The 23,875-nt window shown below is 42.7% G+C and overlaps 1 protein-coding gene across 3 annotated transcripts in view; it reads right to left on the reverse strand.

Moving 5' to 3' along the window:
• Window positions 1-1,273: 1,273 nt before the first annotated feature.
• LOC309333207 (fragile X messenger ribonucleoprotein 1-like) overlaps window positions 1,274-23,875 on the reverse strand; it is a 209,723-nt gene continuing 187,121 nt past the window's right edge. For 2 of the 3 annotated variants that reach the window (XM_081846612.1, XM_081846611.1), the window contains 3 exons: window positions 3,936-4,115; window positions 3,230-3,309; window positions 1,275-1,827 (listed from right to left, as the gene is read on the reverse strand). In XM_081846612.1, the coding sequence (XP_081702738.1) occupies window positions 1,666-1,827; window positions 3,230-3,309; window positions 3,936-4,115 (422 nt within the window). In that variant the 3' untranslated portion in view covers window positions 1,275-1,665. Of the gene's footprint in view, window positions 1,828-3,229; window positions 3,310-3,935; window positions 4,116-23,875 lie in introns of all 3 variants that reach the window. The other variant, XM_081846613.1, reaches the window with a different exon arrangement.

Here is a 23,875-nt window from a genome sequence, read left to right on the forward strand (position 1 = left end):
AAATCAACGTTTAATGTTTGGCAATATTTAAGACATTTTTAAAATAGTTGTTAAGTTGTATGCAGGTTGCACCATTTTTAAATACTTGTTTGTATGCAAGGAAAAATTTTTAAAAGCAGAGAAACAAGAATGCACAACACAGAGACAGTAGCAAGGTTTGTACAAATCTGTACATAATCAGCAACACTCCTACTGCAGTAATTTTAATAAAAATAGAATAGCTTAAAATGAAGATCCATCCCCCCCCCAAAAAGAAGGTCCTGTTATACTGCTTTTTTGCAAGTAAACTTCATTTAAGATCAGAAACAGAAAGCATCTCCCAACCCCCTATTATGGGCAACTAAACTTAATGCCAGTTTCAGTCACATGTTTTGAATCTACTTGTATACAAGACCTTGTAAGACTGTTCTGTTTCCAAGGCTGTTAAGCTATGCTATCCCTGAATTTTCCCAAGTTTCACATACAGCAATAAACTTCCTCTATTGTCTGAGATAGATTCCAAATTTCAACTATACCAAAAACTGTAGGGGAACTGAAAAGAAAGCTATTCTTTTAAATGGGTCCTCTGGCCAAACAGCAGACACACACTACTAGATTATGAACAAGCTGCAATTCATTTCCTCGGTAAATATGAATTAGAATCATAGAAATGGAGAGTTGGAAGGGATCCTGAGGATCATCTAGTCCAACCCCCTTCAGTCCCAGAATATGCAGTCATTCCATATGGAGATAAAACCTTGGTGTTATCAGCACCACACTCAAACCCACTGAGCTATCCAGAAATTGTTTTTGTTTGTCACAAATGGGAATGTCTTTAAAAAACTTATCCTGTCTTGTCTAAAAAGAAAACACAAACGAAACATACAATCTCAGTAACATAAACTGCCAGTATCTTCAGTGCAAAATAAATTTCTTATTCTTATAAACTGCCTTACTTGATGTTTATGCAAGGAAAACATTATTGAAAGCCTGCATTCTTCTATTAAAGTACTAATTGTTGGAGAAATTTTGCTACATATATTGTACATTTAGTGTTTCCAACTCATCTTCCCTGATTTCTGCATCCAAATACAGTACTCCTACCTGGCAAGATATAAAAAAGGCACAGTTCATAGAACTTTTTGCTATGAAAATGACAATTTAGTTATATTACATGTATATTGAGGTTCACTGAAATATTGACAAAGTGAATCAAAATGTGAACTGACACAAGACATAAAACATAACTTTTTAATGTTTAAAATGAGGAACTTTTAATGGATTGAAAACAGAAGCCCAATTTGATTACCACAAACACTATTTATTCTGAAATTTGAAATTTAACAGTGATTAACTAGATGCGTTAAAATGGTACAGCTGAACAGAAATACTATTGCAGAGTTCAGTATTTTTAAAACAAGCAAAAGGATTCTTTCATCATTTGAAATGCAATATGTAACTGAAAGCATTTTTTCAGAAGTTCAAGGTATTTTTTAATGCAAGTATAACATTTTATTTTGGGGGAACTGTATGCTGATGTTTAAAAAGGCAAAAAGATTTTTTTAATATTCATTTCATGCCTGTGCCATCCTGCTTACTATTTGTCTTTGGCCTACTAAGTTTCTCTAATGTGGAATAAGTTTTACTCAAACAGTGTAGGAAATATGACTACTCCAATTATCAATTTTACGGTACTCCATTCACCAACAGTTGCTGACCATCCCCACTGTCTGACTTCTCTTTCTTCTGGTTATGATCTTTACCTGTGCGCAACCGGCTACCTTCACTGGACGTATTCTGTGCTGTTTTAGTGTGGACACTCCTTTCACTATTGCAGTCAATTTTAATCTGAAACAAATATGGTTATATAAAGCATAATCATTTGATAATTTAAAAAGGGACACGTATGAAGAGCTGTTGGAGGGCATTTCTTAGAAAAAAAGTTATTCCCCTGCCTTCTGCAAATGAAATATACAGTCAAACCTTGTTCCGTGTCCGCCTCTGCTTGCATCCGATTCTGTGAACGTCTGTGGCAAACCTGGAAGTACCAGAATGGGTTACTTCCAGGTTTGCTGCTCACGCATAAGTGCTAAATCGTGCTATGTGCAGAAGCGCTAAATCGCGCTATGCACAGAAGCACTAAATCGCACCACATGTGTGCAGATGCAGCGCTTCGACGTGCATCATTTTCGGGTTGTGGCGGGGCCTCCGGAATGGAGCCTTGCCATAACCCGAGGTTCCACTGTATTCTAGAAGTGTACAGTTAAGAAGAATCCAAGTGAAGTACTTTTAACAGTGTTAAGGTGTGAAGGCTTGTATAAAGATCAGCATTTTCTGCAACATTTAATTCAACATTATATATCCTAGCTTTTAGTTATTTTGCAGAATTCATTTTCTAGACAAATCCAACAAAACTTACCTTTCAAACAAGATGCAAGCTTATTTTTTACATGTAAGCATTTAGTAGTAAAACTTGAACAGTGTTTGTTTCTTTTGAAATAAGATTAATTAAATGCATTTCAGAGTTTTTATGATGTCAGCTGGTCTAAAGTATTACTCTCATTAACCCTTTGGAAATGATGCATCTTAAAAACTGAAGTACAGTCAAACCTCGTTCTGCGTCCGCCTCCACTTGCGTCCGCTTCAGCGAACGTCCACGGCAAACCCAGAAGTACCAGAACAGGTTACTTCCGCGTTCGCCACTCGCGCATGCGCAGAAGCGCTAAATTGCGCTGCACGCGCACAGACGCGACACTTCGACTTGTGCCATTTTTGGGTTGTGGCAGGCCCTCCGGAATGGATCCCCGTCGTAACCCGAGGTTGCACTGTAAAATAATTTGGGGTGGTATCCAATGGTGTCTGTTCACTGATGGAAAGTAGTCACCAATAGAAGGGAGGCAGGCTGCAATTTTAGGTGATTCCCACCATTCCTGGCTCCAGCTCAAGGTGTCCCCTTTACCCATGTACATTTAGGGGTAACAGTACTGAAGAGGAAATTGCCAAAAAAAATGTTCCACGCTGTCCATTCTGCTGATGGATTTATTCAGTCAGTGGACAAAGACCACTGGTTAACATACTATGCTGTTAATGAAGCAACTTTCAATGGCTGGTTTAAACACAGTAGCTTGAGGGGGGGGGGTCAAACTCTTGTGCAGACAAGGATGAGTATGCATGACTTCATCACTCCATGACTGCCAAGAGCAACTCCATGAATGCAGATGCTGATAGTACAGAGAGCATTTTCTTTTACCTGAAGTGACCCATCCATTGTTCTCCCTTTAGTATCTCTTGAATTATGTTGACGGTTATCTGTCCATGACTGTTCATTTCCTGCACATCAAAATTGGATTTTAGAAAGTCTTCCATGTTATTGCTTTGTTTTTTGTATATTTCCTTTTAAAACAATAAACTGCACTGAGTACACTGGTAGAAAACTTATATACAAATGCAGATAATGGAATTTCTTACATTTCTAGTCAAAAACCAATGTTGACACATTAGGACAGACAAAAATCACAGAAAAGTTTAGGAAAAGGGGTGGGAGGCACACCCACCTAGCCTAGGATCCTATAGCAAACCTGGCTTGATAAATCCTAGGCTGTGCAATTTTCAGGATATATATTGTGTAGGAAGCAACCAGGTTGGATTTAGTGGCTTCCTTGTGAGCAGACAACTCTCGTTACTGCTTTGTCTTTCTTCTCTGTATTCTCCTGCTTCTGGAAATGCCAGTTGCTACTTTGGCTCTATCATTCCTCAGTTCGCATGAAGTATAGTTCTGGTGTGATTTGGTTTTGCTCTGATTCAGTTTAAAGAGTTTCTTTCTTACAATTTTTTTTTTGTTTTTTTGCAAATCTATAGACTTCATTCTTTCATTTCAGACATATACCTGCTGCACAGGGCTTGAGTAAGAGTCCTAATAGCTCATCTGCCATTCAGCACCATCATCATATACTCACCTTTGAAACATCCCCAACCTCTTCCTCCTTGACCACGTGCACCTCCACCACGCCTTCGCCCATTTCCTCTGCGAAGGTAGCTGTCGCGCTCTTCTTCTGCTGGAGCTAATGACCAGTCACTAAGCTCAGCTCTGTGATCAGACTCTGTTTCAGAAGCATTGGATGCTTCAGAGTTAGCTCCTAACAAGAGTTTAAATAAACCAAGACATACCATAGTCTACTTTCATGATATTTTAGTGAAAAAAACCAACTAAAAAACCACCAGTTAAAACTAGTCTCTCTCTAAGGAAAGAATTTCTGATTGCTGCAGTAGTATTTTGCAGTGAGGACAATATAAAAGTTCTAGTCTGGATTAATTTAACCAGTTTATCCATTTCAGAAAAGGGATCTCAGCTCTATTCACTAGTGTCAAAAATTGGAATGAATTAATTCTATGAGGGGTTTTTTTTATAAAAACAACAACAACAACAACTGTTTTGAGATAGGTGCAGTAAAGGTCCTGATTACATGTTACATGCATGGTGGCTGTTCCACACAATGACAACATAAAGAATGTGCACTGGACCTACTGTGAAGGTTCATTTTCTGCAAGGAATGGTGGGCTCCTCAGATGAGTTGTCCTTCCAACTCACTCTACTAGGCAGGAATATGCAAATTAGAGCTGTTCTTACCTTGCAGTGGGAGGGTGACCTCTCCAGTTGAAGGTATCCATGCTCAAGTAAAGAACCTACACACAAACCTTTAAAAAGGAGTGTTCCAAACTGAAGACACTCTCAGCAACATCACTCTGCAGCATACAGCAGAGATCAAATGGTCAAAAAGTAACTGTCTCAAAGAACAGAATAGAGAAAACTCCCCAAATGAACCACCGATACCCCGTTAGAGAGAGAACAACCAAGAAAAGAAAACAAGGGTGGGAGGAAGCCCTCAGCACAGATCAAATTCAAATCTCCTAGGGCAAGTAGGATCCCCTCCATTCCCTGCATAAAATGAACCTTCATGGTAGGTCCAATGTCACACTTTCTTGCAGAGAGGAGGGGATCCTTGGATGACAAAGATTACCTGATGATGGTGGCAGCTGAGGGGGGGTGGGGTGGGCCTGCCTCCTTACTGGGAAACTACCTATTGTAATACCCTCCTGCCGAAGGATGGTTTGGCAGAATTGTAAACATCTAGCTTACAATGTTTAACAAGGGTTGAAGCTGTCAACCAAGCCATGACAGCAGCAGAATAGAAGACCCAGAGATTTCGTAACATTTGGTGATGCAGCCAACAAAACAGAAGAGCTGATGATACCTTCTTCCCCATAGTTTGAGGCTGAAAATAAACAGAGTCAGATGACAGGAAGGACTATGTTCTCTTTAGGTAAATCCCTATGGAGATCCAGCGAATGCCATTCACGCTCAGAAGGAAGGATGGAAGGAAGGCAGAATAATGTCCTGATTTCTGTGGATTTCCTCCAAGAAATCTATCCCAGCAGCAGAATGCCAGGTCAGATAGACCCTACATGAGCTGCTATGTATGAAACTACAGAAAGCCATCTTGGAAGACAACACTCCAGAAATGACCATTTTGAGACAGCCACAGCCTTTCATCTGTCAGACTGTTAGATAAAGAATGACCAGCTGCAGGTGCACAGCTGAGCTTTGCAATGGCAGATCCTCCTGGACTGGAAGAATCCACAGGTTTCGCACAGAAAGAATGATTAGACCCCCTAACTGTGGTCTCCCCAGTCCTAATGGGGCCACAAAGACCACTTAAGCCTACAATTGCTGAATCTCCTGGATCACAAGAGGAATCAGAGTAAAAAGAGGGAAAGCTAATAGCGAGCCCCAAAGCCACGGTACAATAGAAAATCTATTCGCTGCCGAGACATGGAAAGCACAAGATGAATGACAAAAACTGTGCAATGACTAGGTGTGTGGCGAGGTCTTCCACTGGCCAGCTGAATGAGGAGCAGTGGGATGTTCACATAGGCCCTTACCAACGGCTGCCCTGAACATCCAACCAACTACACCCAAAGGTAAATGGCCCAGAAGTCTAGGTTGTTGTCCCCTAGTTGAGATGAGCATGCCAACTCAGACTGGCATCAGTAGATAGGATCAATCTCTGCATCTCCAGAGTTATTACCTTCAATAACTGGGGAATAATTCCTGCCACTGTAGCTCCCTCTTCACTGGATCTGGAATAGTTACCTGAATTCTCATCAACCAGGGGAAGAAATATTGGAATGGAAGCAGAAGCTGCTGAAGGGACTGAGGGAGAAAACCACCACCAGAGCAAGTCATGGCATGACACCATCATGTCCTGTAGCTAGGCCCAGAACGTGAGATGAACATAAGCTGATTATATCACCTGAGGTACCAGCTTGAATTCTCCAACCAGAGGAGAAAGAACGTACCTAATGGGCAGTGTCAATCTTGGTAACAATACTAAAAAATGTTCTGAGTAATACCCCTCCCCACCTTCTCACTATATAGAAGGGTCTGGTGACTTCTGTTTCAGTGTATCTGAAGAAGTGTGCATGCACACGAAAGCTCATACCAAGAACTAACTTAGTTGGTCTTTAAGGTGCTACTGGAAGGAATTTTTTATTTTGTTTTGACTATGGCAGACCAACACGGCTACCTATCTGTAACTGGAACTATGGAAGGCACCACATTGAGCCGCATGAAATGGAAGTCCATCAACCTCACCAAGAAACTTGCACAGGTACAGACTGATATCTTCTTTCTTACTAAATGCAAAAACCTGGACATTATACCCAAGGGTCTTAGAATTAAGAACCCTCTACAATCCACGTATCCCACTGAATATGCAAGAAAACTATGCAGCACTTTCTCTAAGAAGCTGCTCAAACATCTGATCAGCGTTCTCTACTCTAAACAGAAGCTAATAAAGGAGGAACTCCTTGTATTGGACAACTCTATCAGGAACCACCAAGCTTGGCAAGAGTTCCAAAAGGAAAAACAAAACATTTACCACTCTCAACTGGAGCTACTGAAAAAACAGAAAAACAAGAAACTCTCTAACCTTTCCAACCTACAGGCTACTAATCAAAACAAGATCAACAATATTGTCAATCTCTCACAGCAAGCACTCAGCCCAGCTGAGGAATCAGTCCTTTCACGTGGACTGTCATTCTGCCCTGCCAAATCCCCACACATGATTCAGTTCTGTGGGGACTTGGAAGCATTTTCCCGCCGTTTACGCCTGAAGGAGTATTTTCAACACACACAACAACAAGACAAAGCAGAACAAGCAACAACTTCACAACACAACACCTCTCAACCCACTGGAGAACAACAACCACCCTCCCAACAGAACACTGACCACCAACTACCACCGAAAAAGTGTTACACAAAAAGGGACTCCACATGGACCCCTCCTGATGGACGCAATACCACACTGGACTTGTACATTGACTGCTTCCGCCACAGAATCCAAACAGATGTGACCAGAAAACACCATCGCTTACAACAAAATCTAAACCATGCTGAAAGGAGAGCCATAGATAATCTCAGAAACAACCCAGACATTATAATTAAAGAAGCGGACAAAGGTGGAGCTGTCGTCATCATGAACAAAACTGACTACATTCAGGAGGCTCACAGACAACTTTCCAATACCGCCTTTTACATAAAATTGGACTCAGACCCCACACAAGAATACAAAAAAGAACTGAACAAGATTGTTAAGGAGCTACCCCCACACATCCAAGAACAGATCCTCACAAACACACCAACAGAACCTCGACCAGGAACTTTCTATCTTCTACCTAAAATACACAAACCAGGAAATCCAGGACGCCCCATCATTTCAGGTATTGGCACTATTACAGTGGGTGTCTCCGGTTATATGGACTCTGTTCTGAAACCATATGCCATCAGTGCTCCCAGCTATGTACATGACACCACAGATTTTCTGAGGAAAATACAATCTTTAAATAATCTTCCTAACAATACTATACTAGCTACTATGGATGTGGAATCTCTGTATACCAACATCCCACACAACGATGGTTTACAAGCTATAAGGAACACCATTTCAGATAAAACCACAGCGGACTTTGCTACCAAACTCTGCCAATTTGTCCTTACCCACAACAACTTCAAATTCGGTGATGACCTGTTCCTTCAGATCAGCGGCACAGCAATGGGCACCCGCATGGCCCCACAGTATGCCAACATCTTCATGGCAGATTTAGAACAACGTTTCCTAAACTCCTACCCACTCAAACCTCTCTTGTACCTGCGATACATTGACAATATTTTTATCATCTGGACACATGGTCAACAGACCCTGGACACCTTCCACCAGAAATTCAATGATTTTCACCCCACAATCAACCTAACAATGAATCAATCTATGCAAGAAATACATTTTTTGGACACCACTATAAAAATACAGGATGGGCGCATAGACACCACCTTATACTGTAAACCAACTGACCGATAAACATATCTACATGCCTCTAGCTACCATCCCAAACATACCAAACAGTCCATTGTATATAGCCAGGCACTACGTTACAGCCGCATCTGTTCCAATTCTACAGACAGAGACTCTCACCTAAGAGATCTACAGCAAACCTTTTTAGAACTAAAATACCCAGCAGATGAAGTTAGACAACAGATCAACAGAGCCAGACTGATACCCAGAGAGAACTTGCTGCAAGACAGACCCAAAAAAGAAAATAACAGAACACCTCTAGTCATCACATACAGCTCCCAAGTTAAAACAGTACAACGCATCATCAGAGATCTACAGCCTCTCCTGGACAATGACAGTTCTCTTTCTCAAGCTCTGGGAGGAAGACCTTTCATTGCCTACAGACAGCCACCCAATCTTAAACAACTCCTAACCCACAATAATACTACAACCAGACTTAACACGGACACTGGCACCAGAGCCTGCAATAAACCCAGATGCCAACTTTGCTGCCACATACACCCGGACAACACCATTACTGGCCCCAACAACATCACACATACCATCTCGGGACTATTTAATTGCTCATCGTCTAACATTGTGTATGCCATCAAATGCCAACAGTGTCCTTCAGCTCTCTATATTGGACAAACAGGCCAAACCTTACGCCAAAGAATAAACGGACATAAATCTGACATCAGGAATCACAAGACAGAGAAACCAGTAGGAGAACACTTCAATCTCCCAGGACATTCTATACAAGATCTCAAAGTAGCTGTTCTATTACAAAGGAATTTCAGAAATAGACTGGAAAGAGAAGCTGCTGAATTGCAACTTATTACCAAACTTAAAACCATGGAGAGACCTGGTCTGAACAAAGACATTGGATTCTTATCTCATTATACATGACAAAGCCATTTTTCACCTTCTCGCCCCTTGCTTTTTCCTGTAAGACCTATTGCAGTCGTAAAGAGTCGTCAACAGGCTCATCACAGCTATCTGCCAATCACCCATTCCCACCACCCTTCTGAGTAATACCCCTCCCCACCTTCTCACTATATAGAAGGGTCTGGTGACTTCTGTTTCAGTGTATCTGAAGAAGTGTGCATGCACACGAAAGCTCATACCAAGAACTAACTTAGTTGGTCTTTAAGGTGCTACTGGAAGGAATTTTTTTATTTTGTTTTGACTATGGCAGACCAACACGGCTACCGATCTGTAACCAAAAATGTTTTGACATCTGTGAAAAAAGCTTCCCCTGTAACATGAAGCTTTTCACACCTTTGTGCCCTGGGTAGAACTTGTCTCAACCTAAGAGCCTGTGCAGTGCCTGCCATCATGTCAGGCTGCCAGAATAGGCTTCCTGACCATTGCCTGATGCTGTAAATCAGAAGTCGGCACGAGACTTGTAGGCAATTAACTTTTATTGCTTCACACCCAGAGAGCCAGGACACAAGTCTCTCTCAGTAGTCTTCCACTGTGACTCAGCTCTACTTGATCAATTTGCTCTTTTTTCTACCCTCTGTTCTTGAGCTGAGAAAGGGGAAAAGAACCAGGAAGAGGACTGTCTTGCCGAGCAGGAGACGCAGCCTCTGCACTCTCCCTATCAGAGTCTGTGCCTACATTGAGCCTCTCCCCTTCACCCCCACTCTCTGGCTCTAATGTTTCCCTGCTAGTTTCACCTGTTGATGGTTCCTCCCTGTCCCACCAGTCTGAACCAGGTTCAAAATATCCTTCCAGTGTCACCCTCAGGCATCTCCTGTGCAACTGGCTGCCAGCACTCTTCCTCATCCACCCAGTCCGTGACACATCACCTCCCTTGAACTGTAGTTCAAAGGGACATAATGGACTACAGGGAGACTCAAAGATTTCTCTTTCCTCTTAAGTAATAAAGAAAAAAATATTATATTTGATTCTATTAGATACCTTTTCATAACTTTCCACACGGACTATCTGTCAAAGAAAAGAATACAGTGGTACCTCGGGTTACAGATGCTTCAGGTTACAAACACTTTGGGTTACAGACTCCGCTAACCTGGAAGTAGAGCCTCGGATTAAGAACTTTGCTTCAGGATGAGAACAGAGATCGCGCAGCAGTGGGAGGCCCCATTAGCTAAAGTGGTACCTCAGGTTAAGAACAGTTTCAGGTTAAGAACGGACCTTCGGAACAAATTAAGTTCTTAACCTGAGGTACCACTGTAAAGAAAAAATTATCTTGTATTTAAAGCATATATATAATTCAATAGCGAAGTGTCAAGATATATGGAGAGTAGTGCCTGAACTTGTGCAGGGCTTAGCCTAATCACACATACTGAACAGTAGAAACTAAGTTCTACTTCCGGGTCGGCGCGAATGGCGGGCGGACAGTGGGTTTGACAGCTCTGTCAAGCCCAGCATTGCAGAGGTCTATGGGGGAAGCGTCGAGGTGAGGCGTGTTGAAAATTCCATTCCTCCCGTGCTGCAGATGTGTGGGATTGTTACATGTCACATGTCTGTTTACAGAGACAGATTGAAATCCCGGAATCTCTGTTCTGCTTTCTGCTCCTGGATTCGTTACAGTTCGTTTGATAGCATAGCTTCACAGCTGGTTGTCTTACCCACTGCTGATCTGACAGCGCAACATGTATGTGCGGTTCTCCAAAATGAGGATGATCGCCGAAAAGCTGCAGGTTGTGTTCAGGGGAAGTTGAATGCCTTGTCACCCCAACCAATGATGCAGTCACTAGATGGTGCCAAAGCTCTGAAAGCAGTGAGGTGTTTCTCTTGCGGCAGAATGGGGCACATGCAGAGGGATTGCAGACAACGCCCAAAGGCCAAAGAGGAAACTGACAAAGGCTGTAAAGGCTCAAAGAGCAAGAGCAAGAGCTCTGGCAAGCCTAAACCTGCGTAACACAAGGCTTTGGTCACACACTGTTCCAGTCCAACAGTCTAGGAAGCTTTCATCATAGATTTTGGGGTGACACGCCATCTTTGCAGAGACCAACATTTGTTTGTCACGTTTACGCCACAGAAGGGAACTGTGCACCAGGCAGACGGTCAGTCGTTGCATTTGGAAGGCATCGGAACTGTCTTGCATCCAAGTTGGTGGACCACGATTCACAACGTGCTTTTGGTTCCAGATTTGGCGGACAATTTACTGAGCGTCTCTCAGCTGACAGTGCAAGACTTTACTGTTAAGTTCAGTAAACAGAAATGCACCATCAGGAACAACGGAAAGGACATTTTATATGCTGACTGTCAGCTTGTTCTTGTTGTCTTATTCTTATGATGATGCTGTTGGTGTTGATATGCAAAATAGTGAGACATATCATGCTGTGTCTACTAACAAAATTTTACATGCAGGTTGTATCCACGACCACCACAGAAGACTGGGGCATCTGATGCCTGATCTGGTCCAGGGGGTGTCTATTAAACCCTGCAAATTTCACATGAAATGTAAATCATGTGCAGAACACAAGGTCAGAGTTGCTCCAAAGGGTAAGGTATCTGGCAGGGAAGCCAAGGAGTCCTACCAGATTGTGCACGCAGACCTTGTTGGTCCACTAAAGCCATCATTAGGCAAGGCAGAATTTTTCATGGTACTGATAGATCAGTTTTCCAGATATTCATATTTTCATGCTTAAGCAGAAGTCAGAAGCATTTCCTAGATTCCAGGAATTCTGTGCTTGGCTGCAGAATGTTCACAAAAGACAGGTGGGTTGTCTTTTCACTGACCGGGGCAGGGAGTTCTGTTCTCAGCCATTTGAGGCTTTTCTAGCTGAGAAGGGAATCCAGCATGATGTTGCCAATCCCAGAGCACCATGACAGAATGGTCTCTGTGAAAGGGCAAATCAGACTCCCCTACAGGGCATGATGCAAATTTGCCTGATTCATATTGGGCTGAATCTCTGAACTGTTTCACATATGTGTATAACAGAATTTCTTCACCAATAGGATGCACTCCCTATGAGAAGCTGTTTGGTAAGAAACCATTTGTCAAGCTCCTGAGAATTTTTGGTTCTGACATGTGGGTTCACACTCCTCAGAGCAGCAAGCTCAGCAAACGTGGTTTGCATGGTATTTTTATGGGATACGAGAAAGGTGCATACAGAGTGCTAATCTCTGACATGAAGACGGTAAGATTCACCAGAAGTGTTCAGTACAATGCAAAGTGGGGAGACAATGCGGGAATCTTCCAAAGTCACCCTGATGCTGATGAGGGTGAAGAATCTGATGATGACACAGGTTCAATTGCCAGTTCAGGGGGAGGTGGTAGTGCTGCTGCTGACAGTGACAGTGAATCTGACACGGCAGACTACAAAAGTGCGAAAGCCTCTCTCAGACCGTCTGAAGGGTCTGACACTGAATTGGAGGAACCACTGTTCACCATAGGCCACCATTCTCCTAAAGAGGAGAAGCCTAGCATGGAAGACTTGCATATAGTACGCAACAAAGGGTAAACAACCCAAAAGGTATGCTGAGGAGTTTGCTAAAACAGCCAAAGCAGATACAGCTGTTGTTAGTAACTCAGAGAAGGTTTGGGAACCTTCAAGCTTCCAAGAGGTCCAGAGTTTAACTTCAGAGGATGCTGAGCCATGGTTAAATGCCATGAAGGCTGAACTTGATTCCTTAAGAGAGGAACAAAACATGGGAACTAGTTCCATTGGTACCAGGGATGAAGCTGGTTGATAGTAAATGGGTCTTTAAGGCCAAGACAGACCAGAATGGCACAAAGCCAGATTGGTCAACTGAGGTTTTTCACAGGTACCAGGTCAAGACTATCATGAGACCCACTCACCCACCATCAAGTATGAGAACATTGGGCTTATGCTCAAAATTGCTGCAGAGAAGAAACTAAACGTTTTGCATCACAATGTGAACACAGCATTTTTGTACAGAGACCTGGATGAATTAATTTATATACTTCCACCTGATGGAGTACGGGTAAAGGAGGGATTGGTTTGTGCTCTTAAGAAATCCCTGTATGGTCTCACACAGAGTGCCCGGTGTTGGAATTCTAAACTAACAGAGACATTGTTTTCTCTAGGTTTTCACCAAGGCAAAGCAGATCCATGTGTGTTTGTCAAAGAGGAGGGGCAAAACAAACTGTATTGTGTATGTTTTGTTGATGATCTTCTTTCCTTTTGGAAAGATCAGGCCTTATACAATGGCACCCTAGCTCAACTGAAGTAGCAGTTTGACATGAAGGATATTGGTGAGGTAACCAACTATCTCTCTCTGGAGTTGGATAGAAACCAGGGAGCTGATATCACGGTACACCAATCACAGAAAATTGCTGATGTATTAACCAAACTGAACTTGGTTGATGCAAACCCTGTGGATATACCAATGGTGACAGGTTTTCAGTTAGTTGCAACGATTTTGCAAAGTTTTTTGCAGATAAAATCACTCATATTCGGAAGGAGCTAGACACCACCGTGGGAGCAGGGCTGGGGCGGGAGAGTGCTAGAGCTCTGTCTGGTCAAGTTGCATGGAATCGATTTCAATCCATTACCCCCGAGGATGTGGACAGGCTGCTTGGACGCGTGAAACCAACCACCTGTCTCCTGGATCCTTGCCCATCCTGGCTAATAAAAGCAAGCCGGGAAGGGCTGGGCGATGGGCTCTGCGGGGTGGTGAATGCTTCCCTCTGTGAGGGAGCATTCCCAGATCCGCTGAAAGAGGCGGTCATCAAACCGCTTCTTAAAAAACCATCTTTAGACCCGGCCAGTATGGCCAACTATCGCCCAGTCTCAAATCTTCCATTCTTGGGCAAGGTGATTGAGCGCGTGGTTGCTGAACAACTCCAGGCACGCCTGGAGGATGCGGACCATTTGGATCCCTTCCAATCGGGATTCAGGCCTCATCATGGGACTGAAACTGCCTTGGTCGCGCTGGTTGATGATCTCCGGCGAGCTAGGGACAAAGGTGAGAGCTGTTTCCTAGTTCTGCTGGATCTCTCAGCGGCCTTTGATACAATCGACCATAACATCCTTCTGGACCGTCTAGAGGGGCTGGGAGCTGGGGGCACTGTTATACAGTGGTTTCGCTCCTTCCTCCTGGGCCGTGTTCAGAAAGTGGTGGTGGGGGATGAGTGTTCAGACCCCTGGGCCCTCACTTGTGGGGTGCCTCAGGGTTCCGTCCTCTCCCCCATGCTTTTTAACATCTATATGAAGCCGCTGGGAGAGATCATCAGGGGGTTTGGACTGGGTGTCCATCAATATGCAGATGATACCCAGCTCTACCTCTCTTTCAAATCAGAACCAGTGAAGGCGGTGAAGGTCCTGTGTGAGTGCCTGGAGGCGGTTGGAGGATGGATGGCGGCTAATGGATTGAGGTTGAATCCTGACAAGACAGAAGTACTGTTTTTGGGGGACAGGGGGCGGGCTGGTGTGGAGGACTCCCTGGTCCTGAATGGGGTAACTGTGCCCCTGAAGGACCAGGTGCGCAGCCTGGGAGTCATTTTGGACTCACAGCTGTCCATGGAGGCGCAGGTCAATTCTGTATCCAGGGCAGCTGTCTACCAACTCCACCTGGTACGCAGGCTGAGACCCTACCTGCCCGCGGACTGTCTCGCCAGAGTGGTGCATGCTCTAGTTATCTCCCGCTTGGACTACTGCAATGCGCTCTACGTGGGGCTACCTTTGAAGGTGACTCGGAAACTACAACTAATCCAGAATGCGGCAGCTAGACTGGTGACTGGGGGCAGCCGCCGAGACCACATAACACCGGTCTTGAAAGACCTACATTGGCTCCCAGTACGTTTCCGAGCACAATTCAAAGTGCTGGTGTTGACCTTTAAAGCCCTAAACGGCCTTGGCCCAGTATACCTGAAGGAGCGTCTCCACCCCCATCGTTCTGCCCGGACGCTGAGGTCCAGCGCCGAGGGCCTTCTGGCGGTTCCCTCATTACGAGAAGCAAAGCTACAGGGAACCAGGCAGAGGGCCTTCTCGGTAGTGGCACCCGCCTTGTGGAACGCCCTCCCATCAGATGTCAAAGCGATAAATAACTACCTGACATTCAGAAGACATCTTAAGGCAGCCCTGTTCAGGGAAGTTTTTAATCTGTGATATTTTAGTGTATTTCTGGTTTTTATGGAAGCCGCCCAGAGTGGCTGGGGAAACCCAGCCAGATGGGCGGGGTACAAATAATAAATTATTATTATTATTATTATTATAGATGATACTGATGAAGCATTTTCTGATGTTACACTGTACAGATGTGTTCTAGGTAAGCTAAATTTTATTGCCAGGTGTTCAAGACCTGATTTTGCTGTCAGCACCAATTTGCTGAGCAGACACGCCAACAATCCTACGGTTAAGGACTGGAAAGCACTGAAGCGCATAGCATGCTACCTGAAGGGTACCATGCACTACAGACTGAAATTCAGTAATTGTTAATTACTAATTCGGCAAAACAGGATAAAAAGGAAGTCCACTCCCGTTTCTGGGTATTTAAACTGCATGAAAAACTTTACAAGTGAAAAAGTTGCAGACTAGCCTTGAAAGTTAAAACAGCTAATGGCTGACAAGGACAAAGGATTTTACAAAGCTCTTTAAATACCAATCTGGATACTTTACAGACCTTTAAAATGTTTGTTAACTTGAACTTGAACAATAGACCTGAACTTGAAAGTGCATTTGAACTTGACACAGACTCTGTAATATATTAATATTGAACTTGGAGACAGAAGGGATTAAGAGACACTTCCATTAATTTGGAAGGGTGTTAATACCCTCTTGAAGAAATTGGAGATCCTGGGGTCAACACCGTGTCAACTTTTAATACCGTATTTTTCGCCCTATAGGACGCACTTTTTCCCCTCCAAAAATGAAGGGGAAATCTGGGTGCGTCCTATGGGGCAAATGCAGGCTTTCGCTGAAGCTTGGAGAGCGAGAGGGGTCGGTGCGCACTGACCCCTCTCGCTCCCCAGGCTTCAGGAAGACATCCGCAGCCTAGGCAGCCCTGCGGGAACTCCTGTCTAGGCTGCGGATAGCAGCCTGCTTCCCGGAGCGCCAGGCGCGCTGAAAGCAGAGTGCCCGGCGCTTCGGGAACACATCGGGAGTTCCCGCAGGGCCGTCTAGGCTGCGGATAGCAGCCTGCCGCCCGGTGCGAAGAGCGCCCTGAAGCAGAGCGCCCCTCGCGCCGGGCAGACATCCGCAGCGTGGGGAGCCCTGCAGGAGTTCCCCGCAGGGCTCCCCACACTGCGGATAGTAGCCTGCCGCCCGGCAGGGCGCACCAGGCAGACATCGGCCAGCCCCACAAGCTCAGGGGACAGCAGGGAGGCGCAGCGCCGCCATCCCGCTGTTCCTCGACCTGGTTCAGTTTCCCCGACCTGGTTTTGGGGGGGGAATAAAGGGGGGGGAAATTTCCTTTATTTCCCCCCCAAAAAACTAGGTGCGTCCTATGGGACGGAGCGTCCTATGGGACGAAAAATACGGTAAGCAAGACTAGATTACACATTAAATTCTGTCAAAACTTCTTTCAATTATTTTGGAACTACAATTATATGGGAACACTGATCTATATTTCTACTGGATATTGAACTATCTATGAAGGGAACTGAATCACCTGCTCCTCTTTTTATTTAATTTTATTTTTAAGCTTTTAAACCAAGTGGATTTGAAAGAACCTACGGTTTGGACTATTTTACTTTTCTTTCTCCATATATACTACGTAAAAAACGGTTATGTACTGTCAATTACTCAGCTATCACTCTTTTTGATACAACATAAGTACTACTAAGTACTAATACCTATATTGCATTAAGCTTTTCCAACTTATACCCTTACATTTTAGATTAAGATAAAGTACAAGTGTATGAATGTTTTATAGTATGAACTGAAGTGAAACAGAGTATGTTTTAGGCTCTGTGAAGTGATCTTGACAAGGCCTGATAAGGCCAAGCAGCATGGCACTTGGTGGGGAAGCTATGCTGTGTTTGTCTAGCTGTAAAAACAAGTCAGCCAAGGCTGGGAAATGGCTGCTGTAAAGTAAAAGAGCAGATACGGCAATGAAAAAAGTACCAACGCCAACACCAGGCAGAAAACCCTCCGTCCAGGAAGACACAAGATCTGAACTGGAAGATCTTTTGCAGAATTTAAAAGGGAGATTAGTAGTGATTTTTAAAAGACTGTAAATTCATTAGCTACACACACTGAAAAAAAATCCAAAACAATGTTAGAAATGAAGGGACAAATGAAGGAATTAAATGCTAGAACCACCAAGGTAGAAACAGGATTAAAAGGGATGGAGGAGAAAACCAAACATACACAGGAGGGGGTGAAAGGGGTGAAAAGGGAACAGGAAAAACTGAAGGTAGAGGTACAAGGAGTCTATGTAACTCAGGAAATGATGTGGGGTGCTATGGCTGTAGCAGAAATGAAGCAGAAGGAACTGGTGGTCTGCCTAAGAAATGTGCCAGAAGAAGGTGAGCAGGACTTAAAAGAATACTTGAGGCTTTAGCAACATGGCTGGAACTGGATAAATAAATCCTGGACAACTCTGTGGACAAGATCTATAGAATTAAATCTAAAATGCTGCAGATGAGGAAAATGCCAGGAGACTGCCTGGTATTTTTGAATTCAGAAGCTATTAAAGATAGAATGTTCCAGACCAACAACAACAATAATAATTTTTATTTATATCCCGCCCTCCTTGGCCAAGGCCGGGCTCAGGGTGGCTATCACCAAATATATAATACATTAAAAACACAAAATCAAACAACTGATTAAAACACAGCTCAAAATCACAGTAAAATCAAAATAAAATTAAGTGGACAACCCACAAATCACAGCCATGAAAGTAAGAATATTAAATATTCGTCAGGCCTGGTCACCTGTGCTGGTCCCATATGGGCTGATAGAAAGGGCCAAGGGGGCCACTTACATACAGGGTTTCATGGAAAGAAGGGGGTCAGACTGGGCCTGGACCAAAGGCCTGGCAGAACAGCTCCTTCTTGCAGGCCCTGCGGAAAGATGTCAAATCTCACAGGACCCTGGTCTCTTGTGACAGAGTGTTCCACCAGGCCAGTGCCAGGGCTAAAAAGGCCCTGGTCCTGGTTGAGGCCAGTCTAACCTCCTTGAGACCCAGGACCTCTAAAGTCTTGTTATTTGCAGGCCATAAGGTCCTCTGTGGGGCATACCAGGAGAGGCAGTCCCGTAGGTACGAGGGTCCTAGGCCGTATAGGGCTTTAAAGGTTAAAACCAGCACTTTAAACCTGACCCTGTACTCCACCGAGAGCCAGTGCAGCTGGTATAGCACTGGATGAATGTGGTCCAGCAGCGAGGACCTCGTAAGGAGCCTCACCGCGGCATTCTGCACCCGCTGGAGTTTCTGGGTGAGCTTCAAGGGCAGCCCCGAGTAGAGCGAATTACAATAATTGAGCCTGGAGGTGACCATCGCATGGAACATTGTGGCAAGATCAGGGCGAGAAAGGTAAGGGACCAACTGCTTAGCACGGCGGACGTGGAAAAATGCCGCCTTTGCTACAGCTGCAACCTGCGCCTCCATAGAAAGGGAGGCGTTGAAGGTTACACCCAAACTCCTAACAGAGGGCACTGGTACTAATTGAGCCCCCACAAGGGATGGGAGTTAGGCCCCCCAACCCCATGTCATCCCGACCCAGCCAGAGGACCCCTGTCTTCGACACGTTCGTCTGGACACGCTCTAATCAGCCAAGACGGGTACAGTCAAGGAGGCAGGTGGTGGGCCTTCCAGCTCAGAGGAGTCTGTCCACATTGGCTGGGAGTATCCGATCAAAGTGGTCCAATATTGGACCCAAGAACAGTTCTGTTATTGTATCAAAATTGGCAGGGAGGTCACAGCAAAGAAGCAAGACTTTTTCCGCAAAAAAGCTCGCAAATGCCTCATAGCTATGTGTCAGATTAGTATTTAAATTTTGTTGTCCCTCTGGGGACATTAAGGACCTAATTATTCTAAAAAGTTGTGCCAGGCGAGAGCTAGTGGATGCAATGGAAGCTGAGAAGTAAGTCTTCTTAGCAGCTTTCACTTCCATCTCATAGGCTTTCATAAGTATCTTTTAAGATGTTCTTGAGGCTCCGTCACGAGCACGCTGCCATACTCGCTCTAGACGTCTGAGGTCCAGCTTCACTTTTTGGAGCTCGTCGGTAAACCAAGGGGCACGGTTTCGACGGGGTCGAAGGGGCGTCTAGGTGCGATCTCACTGATGGTCGCCAAGAGTCGGTTATTCCAGCTCTTGACAAGCTCATCTAATGAGCCGTCAGGGGGAGCAAGGTCCCGCAAAGCGTGACGGAATCCATCAGGATCCATCAGCCTCCGCGGGCAAACCCAAATAGGCTCGCCACCCAAGCGCCGGGAAGTCAATCCTGGCTTTCAGAGCGTAGTGATCAGACCATGGCACCTCCACAGGGGAGGCCATGATCATATCTATACCTGTGCCGAAGATCAAATCCAGCGTGTGGCCTGCTTGGTGTGTGGAGCCCGAAACAAACTGGGAGAGTCCTAATGTCGCCATGGAAGACACCAGGTCCAGAGCCCGTGAGGAGGGGGTGCCATCAGCATGGACGTTGAAGTCCCCTCAAACCAATAGGTTAGGGAACTCCAAGACCCAGCCTGCCACCACCTCAAGAAGTCATTTTTTTAAAAATAATAATAATAATTTTTTCAATATAAACAACAACCGCAAAAGACACATACAACAAAAACCATAACAACACTAATAACACAATTTGACAATTCAGATTTGAATACACTCATATACTTTTTTAACATTTTCCCACCTTTCTCTCCTCCCCCTACTTCCCACCACTATCCGCCTTATCGCTTAAATATTCCTTCCAGATTTCTTCATATTTATCCTTTCTTAATTTGCGACAACATGCAATTCATTTGTATGTAGCTAATCTGTACAAATTATCAATCCATGTGCTCAATGGAATCTTTTTGCGGCTCTTCCAATTCATCAAAACAAGTTTTTTTGCTTCTAATATAGCACGGTACATCCATATTTTTTTTGGCCCCTTGTAATCTCCCACGTTTCTGGAATATAATTTAGAATTAAATTCAATTTCACTAATTAACTATTTCTCTTTATTACTCTTGCTATAAATATCCTCACCTCGCACCAAAATGATCTTATCATCGGGCAGTTAATCATCATATGTACTAAGTTCGCATTTTTACTCCCACATCTCCAGCAGTTGTCTAAACTTGTTATTTTCTTCTGGTATAGTTTTGCTGGAGTCCAGTGGACTCTGAATATTATTTTCTGTTGAATAAGTCTTAGTCTTAGATCCATAGAGGCTATTTCTGTTGATTTTATACTTGACATTTGTTATCTGAACCCCTAACTCTTCACTCCATTTTTGTCTATCATATTCTAAATCATATTTCTTCCTGTTGAGTAGGGTTGGATATAGCGCAAGTGTAGAGTTTTTTGTTTTTGTTGCAGAGATTAAATCTTGTAGCAGCATGGGTGTTCCCGATGCTGCTATAGCGTGAGGGCCAAACTGCCTTTCCAACATATGTTTCAATTGGATGTATTGCCATTGTGTTTCACTGGTTAATACATACTTTACTTGCAAAGTCTTATATTCCACAAATTTGTAATTTTCATCAATTAATTGATTCAATGTCAAAATACCTTTTTCCATCCAATTTTGCCAAATTATTACTTGATTTCCAATTTTTAATTTTGGGTTGGCCCATATTGTTAATTTCTCATGCTGATAGGGATCATCCTTATTATTTTTATTTATATTCATCCAAATTTTTATAGGTGCTTTAATAGTCTCCAGGATAATAGGATATTTCATAAAATTGGAGCCGAGTTTAGTCCACCCTACAAGAGATTCAAAGAAACTATATTCCAGAGTAGCCCAATTGAGATTCCTGCTAGTTCTCCAATCACTAGTCTTACTCAGAAGGCCTGGTGATATAGTTCCAGATTTGGGAGACCAAAGTCACCTTCCTTAGTTGGAAGTTGCATTTTATGTAGTGATATTTTTGTACCCCACAGTCATGATCTACATAGCTGATTTATTTTTTGGAAGTAACATTTGGGAATATGTATTGGTAATCCCCTAAGGGTGTATAAAAGCTTTGGAACCACATTCATTTTGAGTACATTAACCTTTCCCCAAAGGTTTAGAGGTCCCCACCTTTCAATATCAAAAGAAATCTCATTTATAATTTGATTCAAATTTAATTTTACAATTTGGTCTATATCATTATACCCAAGCATTTAATAAAGTCTTTGCACACCCGAAATTGATGGTTTCTATACAATGTAGCCCTTGGCCCAATTGGTAAAATCTCTGATTTTGTCCAATTTATAGAATATCCCGATATTCTGCCAAAGGTTTTTATTTTCTCCATAGTTTTTGGAATTGTATCTTCTGGTTTTGAAATAAATAAAAGGATATCATCTGCAAATAATACAATTTTGTAATTATCTTTGTTGTGTTTTACACCCTTGATATGCTCATCCTGAATTATTGCTCTTGTTCATGGTTCCAGGCAGATTAAATAATAACAGAGAAAGAGGACATCCTTGTCAACCGGAGGCTTTTCTCCTGGGCATGGTCGGCCAATTGGTACCAAAGAAAGATAGGACCTTTTTTATGTACGCAACAACAGCAGCAAGAATCCTTTTGGCGAAGTATTGGAAGACTAAAGAATTACCTACTCTGGAAGAATGGCAGACCAAGGTGACTGAATTTATGGGACTGGCAGAGATGACCGGCAGAATCCGTGACCAGAGGAAAGAGACAGTGGAGGAGGACTGGAAAAAATTTAAAATCTATCTTAAAAATTGTTGTAAAATTTCGGAATGTTAAGATGTCAGGGGATTGGACACAAAGAATTACAGCTATAAATCGAAATTTATAAAGCAGAAACTCTTTTTAAAGAGAATTAAATATAAAAATGGGATGAAGAATTGCTAAAAATTTTGAAATTTGGATGCAGTGAAGGGGAGGTTTGGGGAAGTCGCATTATGTTTGTTTGTTTTTTGTTTATGTTGTAAAATCAATAAAAATTATTAAAAAAAAAAAAAAAAAAAAAAGAGGACATCCTTGTCTCATTCCTCGATTTAAACTAATCAAATTCGAAATTCTTCCATTTGGGTTTTTATAAATCATTTTAATCCAATTACAGTATTCTATAGGGAAACCAAATTTACGTAACACAAACCCTATACATTCTTTATATATTCTGTCAAAAGCCTTTTCTGCATCTAATGACAATATCATAAACGCCTGTTCATCTTTGTTTAAATTTATCAAATCTATTGTTAATCTGATGTTATCTGTAGCTTGTCTTGTTTTTATAAAACCTGTTTGAGTAAAGTTTTGAACAACTTTCTGTAATTTTGCCGCCAAATTCATTATTGATATCTACTGATGAGGTTGCTGCGATGTTATTTTCATTTCTTATTAAGGGTATTATTTGGTTCGCATTCTTTGGTTTTAGATGATTAGCTAGAATTTTTGTTGGTCTTTCTCCCTGTTCCCAATATATTTGTCTTAGACTTAGTAGGCTGAACTCAATTTTTTGAGCTAGTATATTATTCAGTTCTAATGTTAGTTGTTGTATTCTTTCATATGTAACCGTAGATGGGTTATTTGCCATATCACCCCATAGTGTTTTTCAAGAAATTTTTAGATTATTTTCTTTTAATCTTTACAGCTTGGCTTTGTTGGCAGAGAAGGATTTTTTCTTCCCTCTGATGTAAGCTTTATATCCTTCCCATTCCATCAGTCTTGATGTTAAAGATTTGGAGTTATTTTTAAAATATATTTGTGTTTCTTGGGTTATATATTGAATCAAGTTTTTTTCATTTAATAATGCTATATTAAGATACCATCTCCTCATACCTTCCTGTGTTTTAGATAAATTATATTCCAGTATTACTGCTGAGTTATCAGCTATAATGGGAATATCAATGTCACATCGACTAGTAAAGGGATGTAATGATGCTGATGTTAGAAAAAAGTCAATTCTAGGCTGGGTTTTATAAATTTCTGCAAAATATGTATATGATTTTTCCTTAGGATGATGCAGTCTCCATGAATCCACTAAATTCCACTGTATCATATAGTTATTAACTGTCTCTCTAACCTTTGTCCTTTTTTTCCTGGCTACTCAGGTGGTATCCATCTGTGGATCTAAAATTTCATTAAAGTCTCCACCCATTATCAAGTGCTGAAAGTGTAATCTCTTAAAGCAGTTGTGAATAAACTTATGGTCATCAGTGTTTGAGGCATAGACATTTACTATTGCTATTTCTGTCCCTTCTGTTTTAATTACAATTATTAAGCATCAACCATCTTCCTCTCTTATTTTATCTTGTATTTCATAAGGCCAGCCTTTCCTAAATAAAATTGTGACTCCCCTGGCATTTTCGTCTAAGTTTGTTGAAAGAACTTCTTTTACCCACTGACTTTTCAAAGTTTGAGCCCCTTGTTCTGTCAAATGTGTTTCCTGTAATAGACCTATATCAGCCTTTAATGACTGGAGATATTTGAGTGTTAGGATTTGTTTTTCCT

Source organism: Podarcis erhardii (assembly GCF_964252035.2).
Source record: "Podarcis erhardii genome assembly, chromosome: W".
NCBI classification, from domain to species: Eukaryota; Metazoa; Chordata; class Lepidosauria; order Squamata; family Lacertidae; genus Podarcis; species Podarcis erhardii.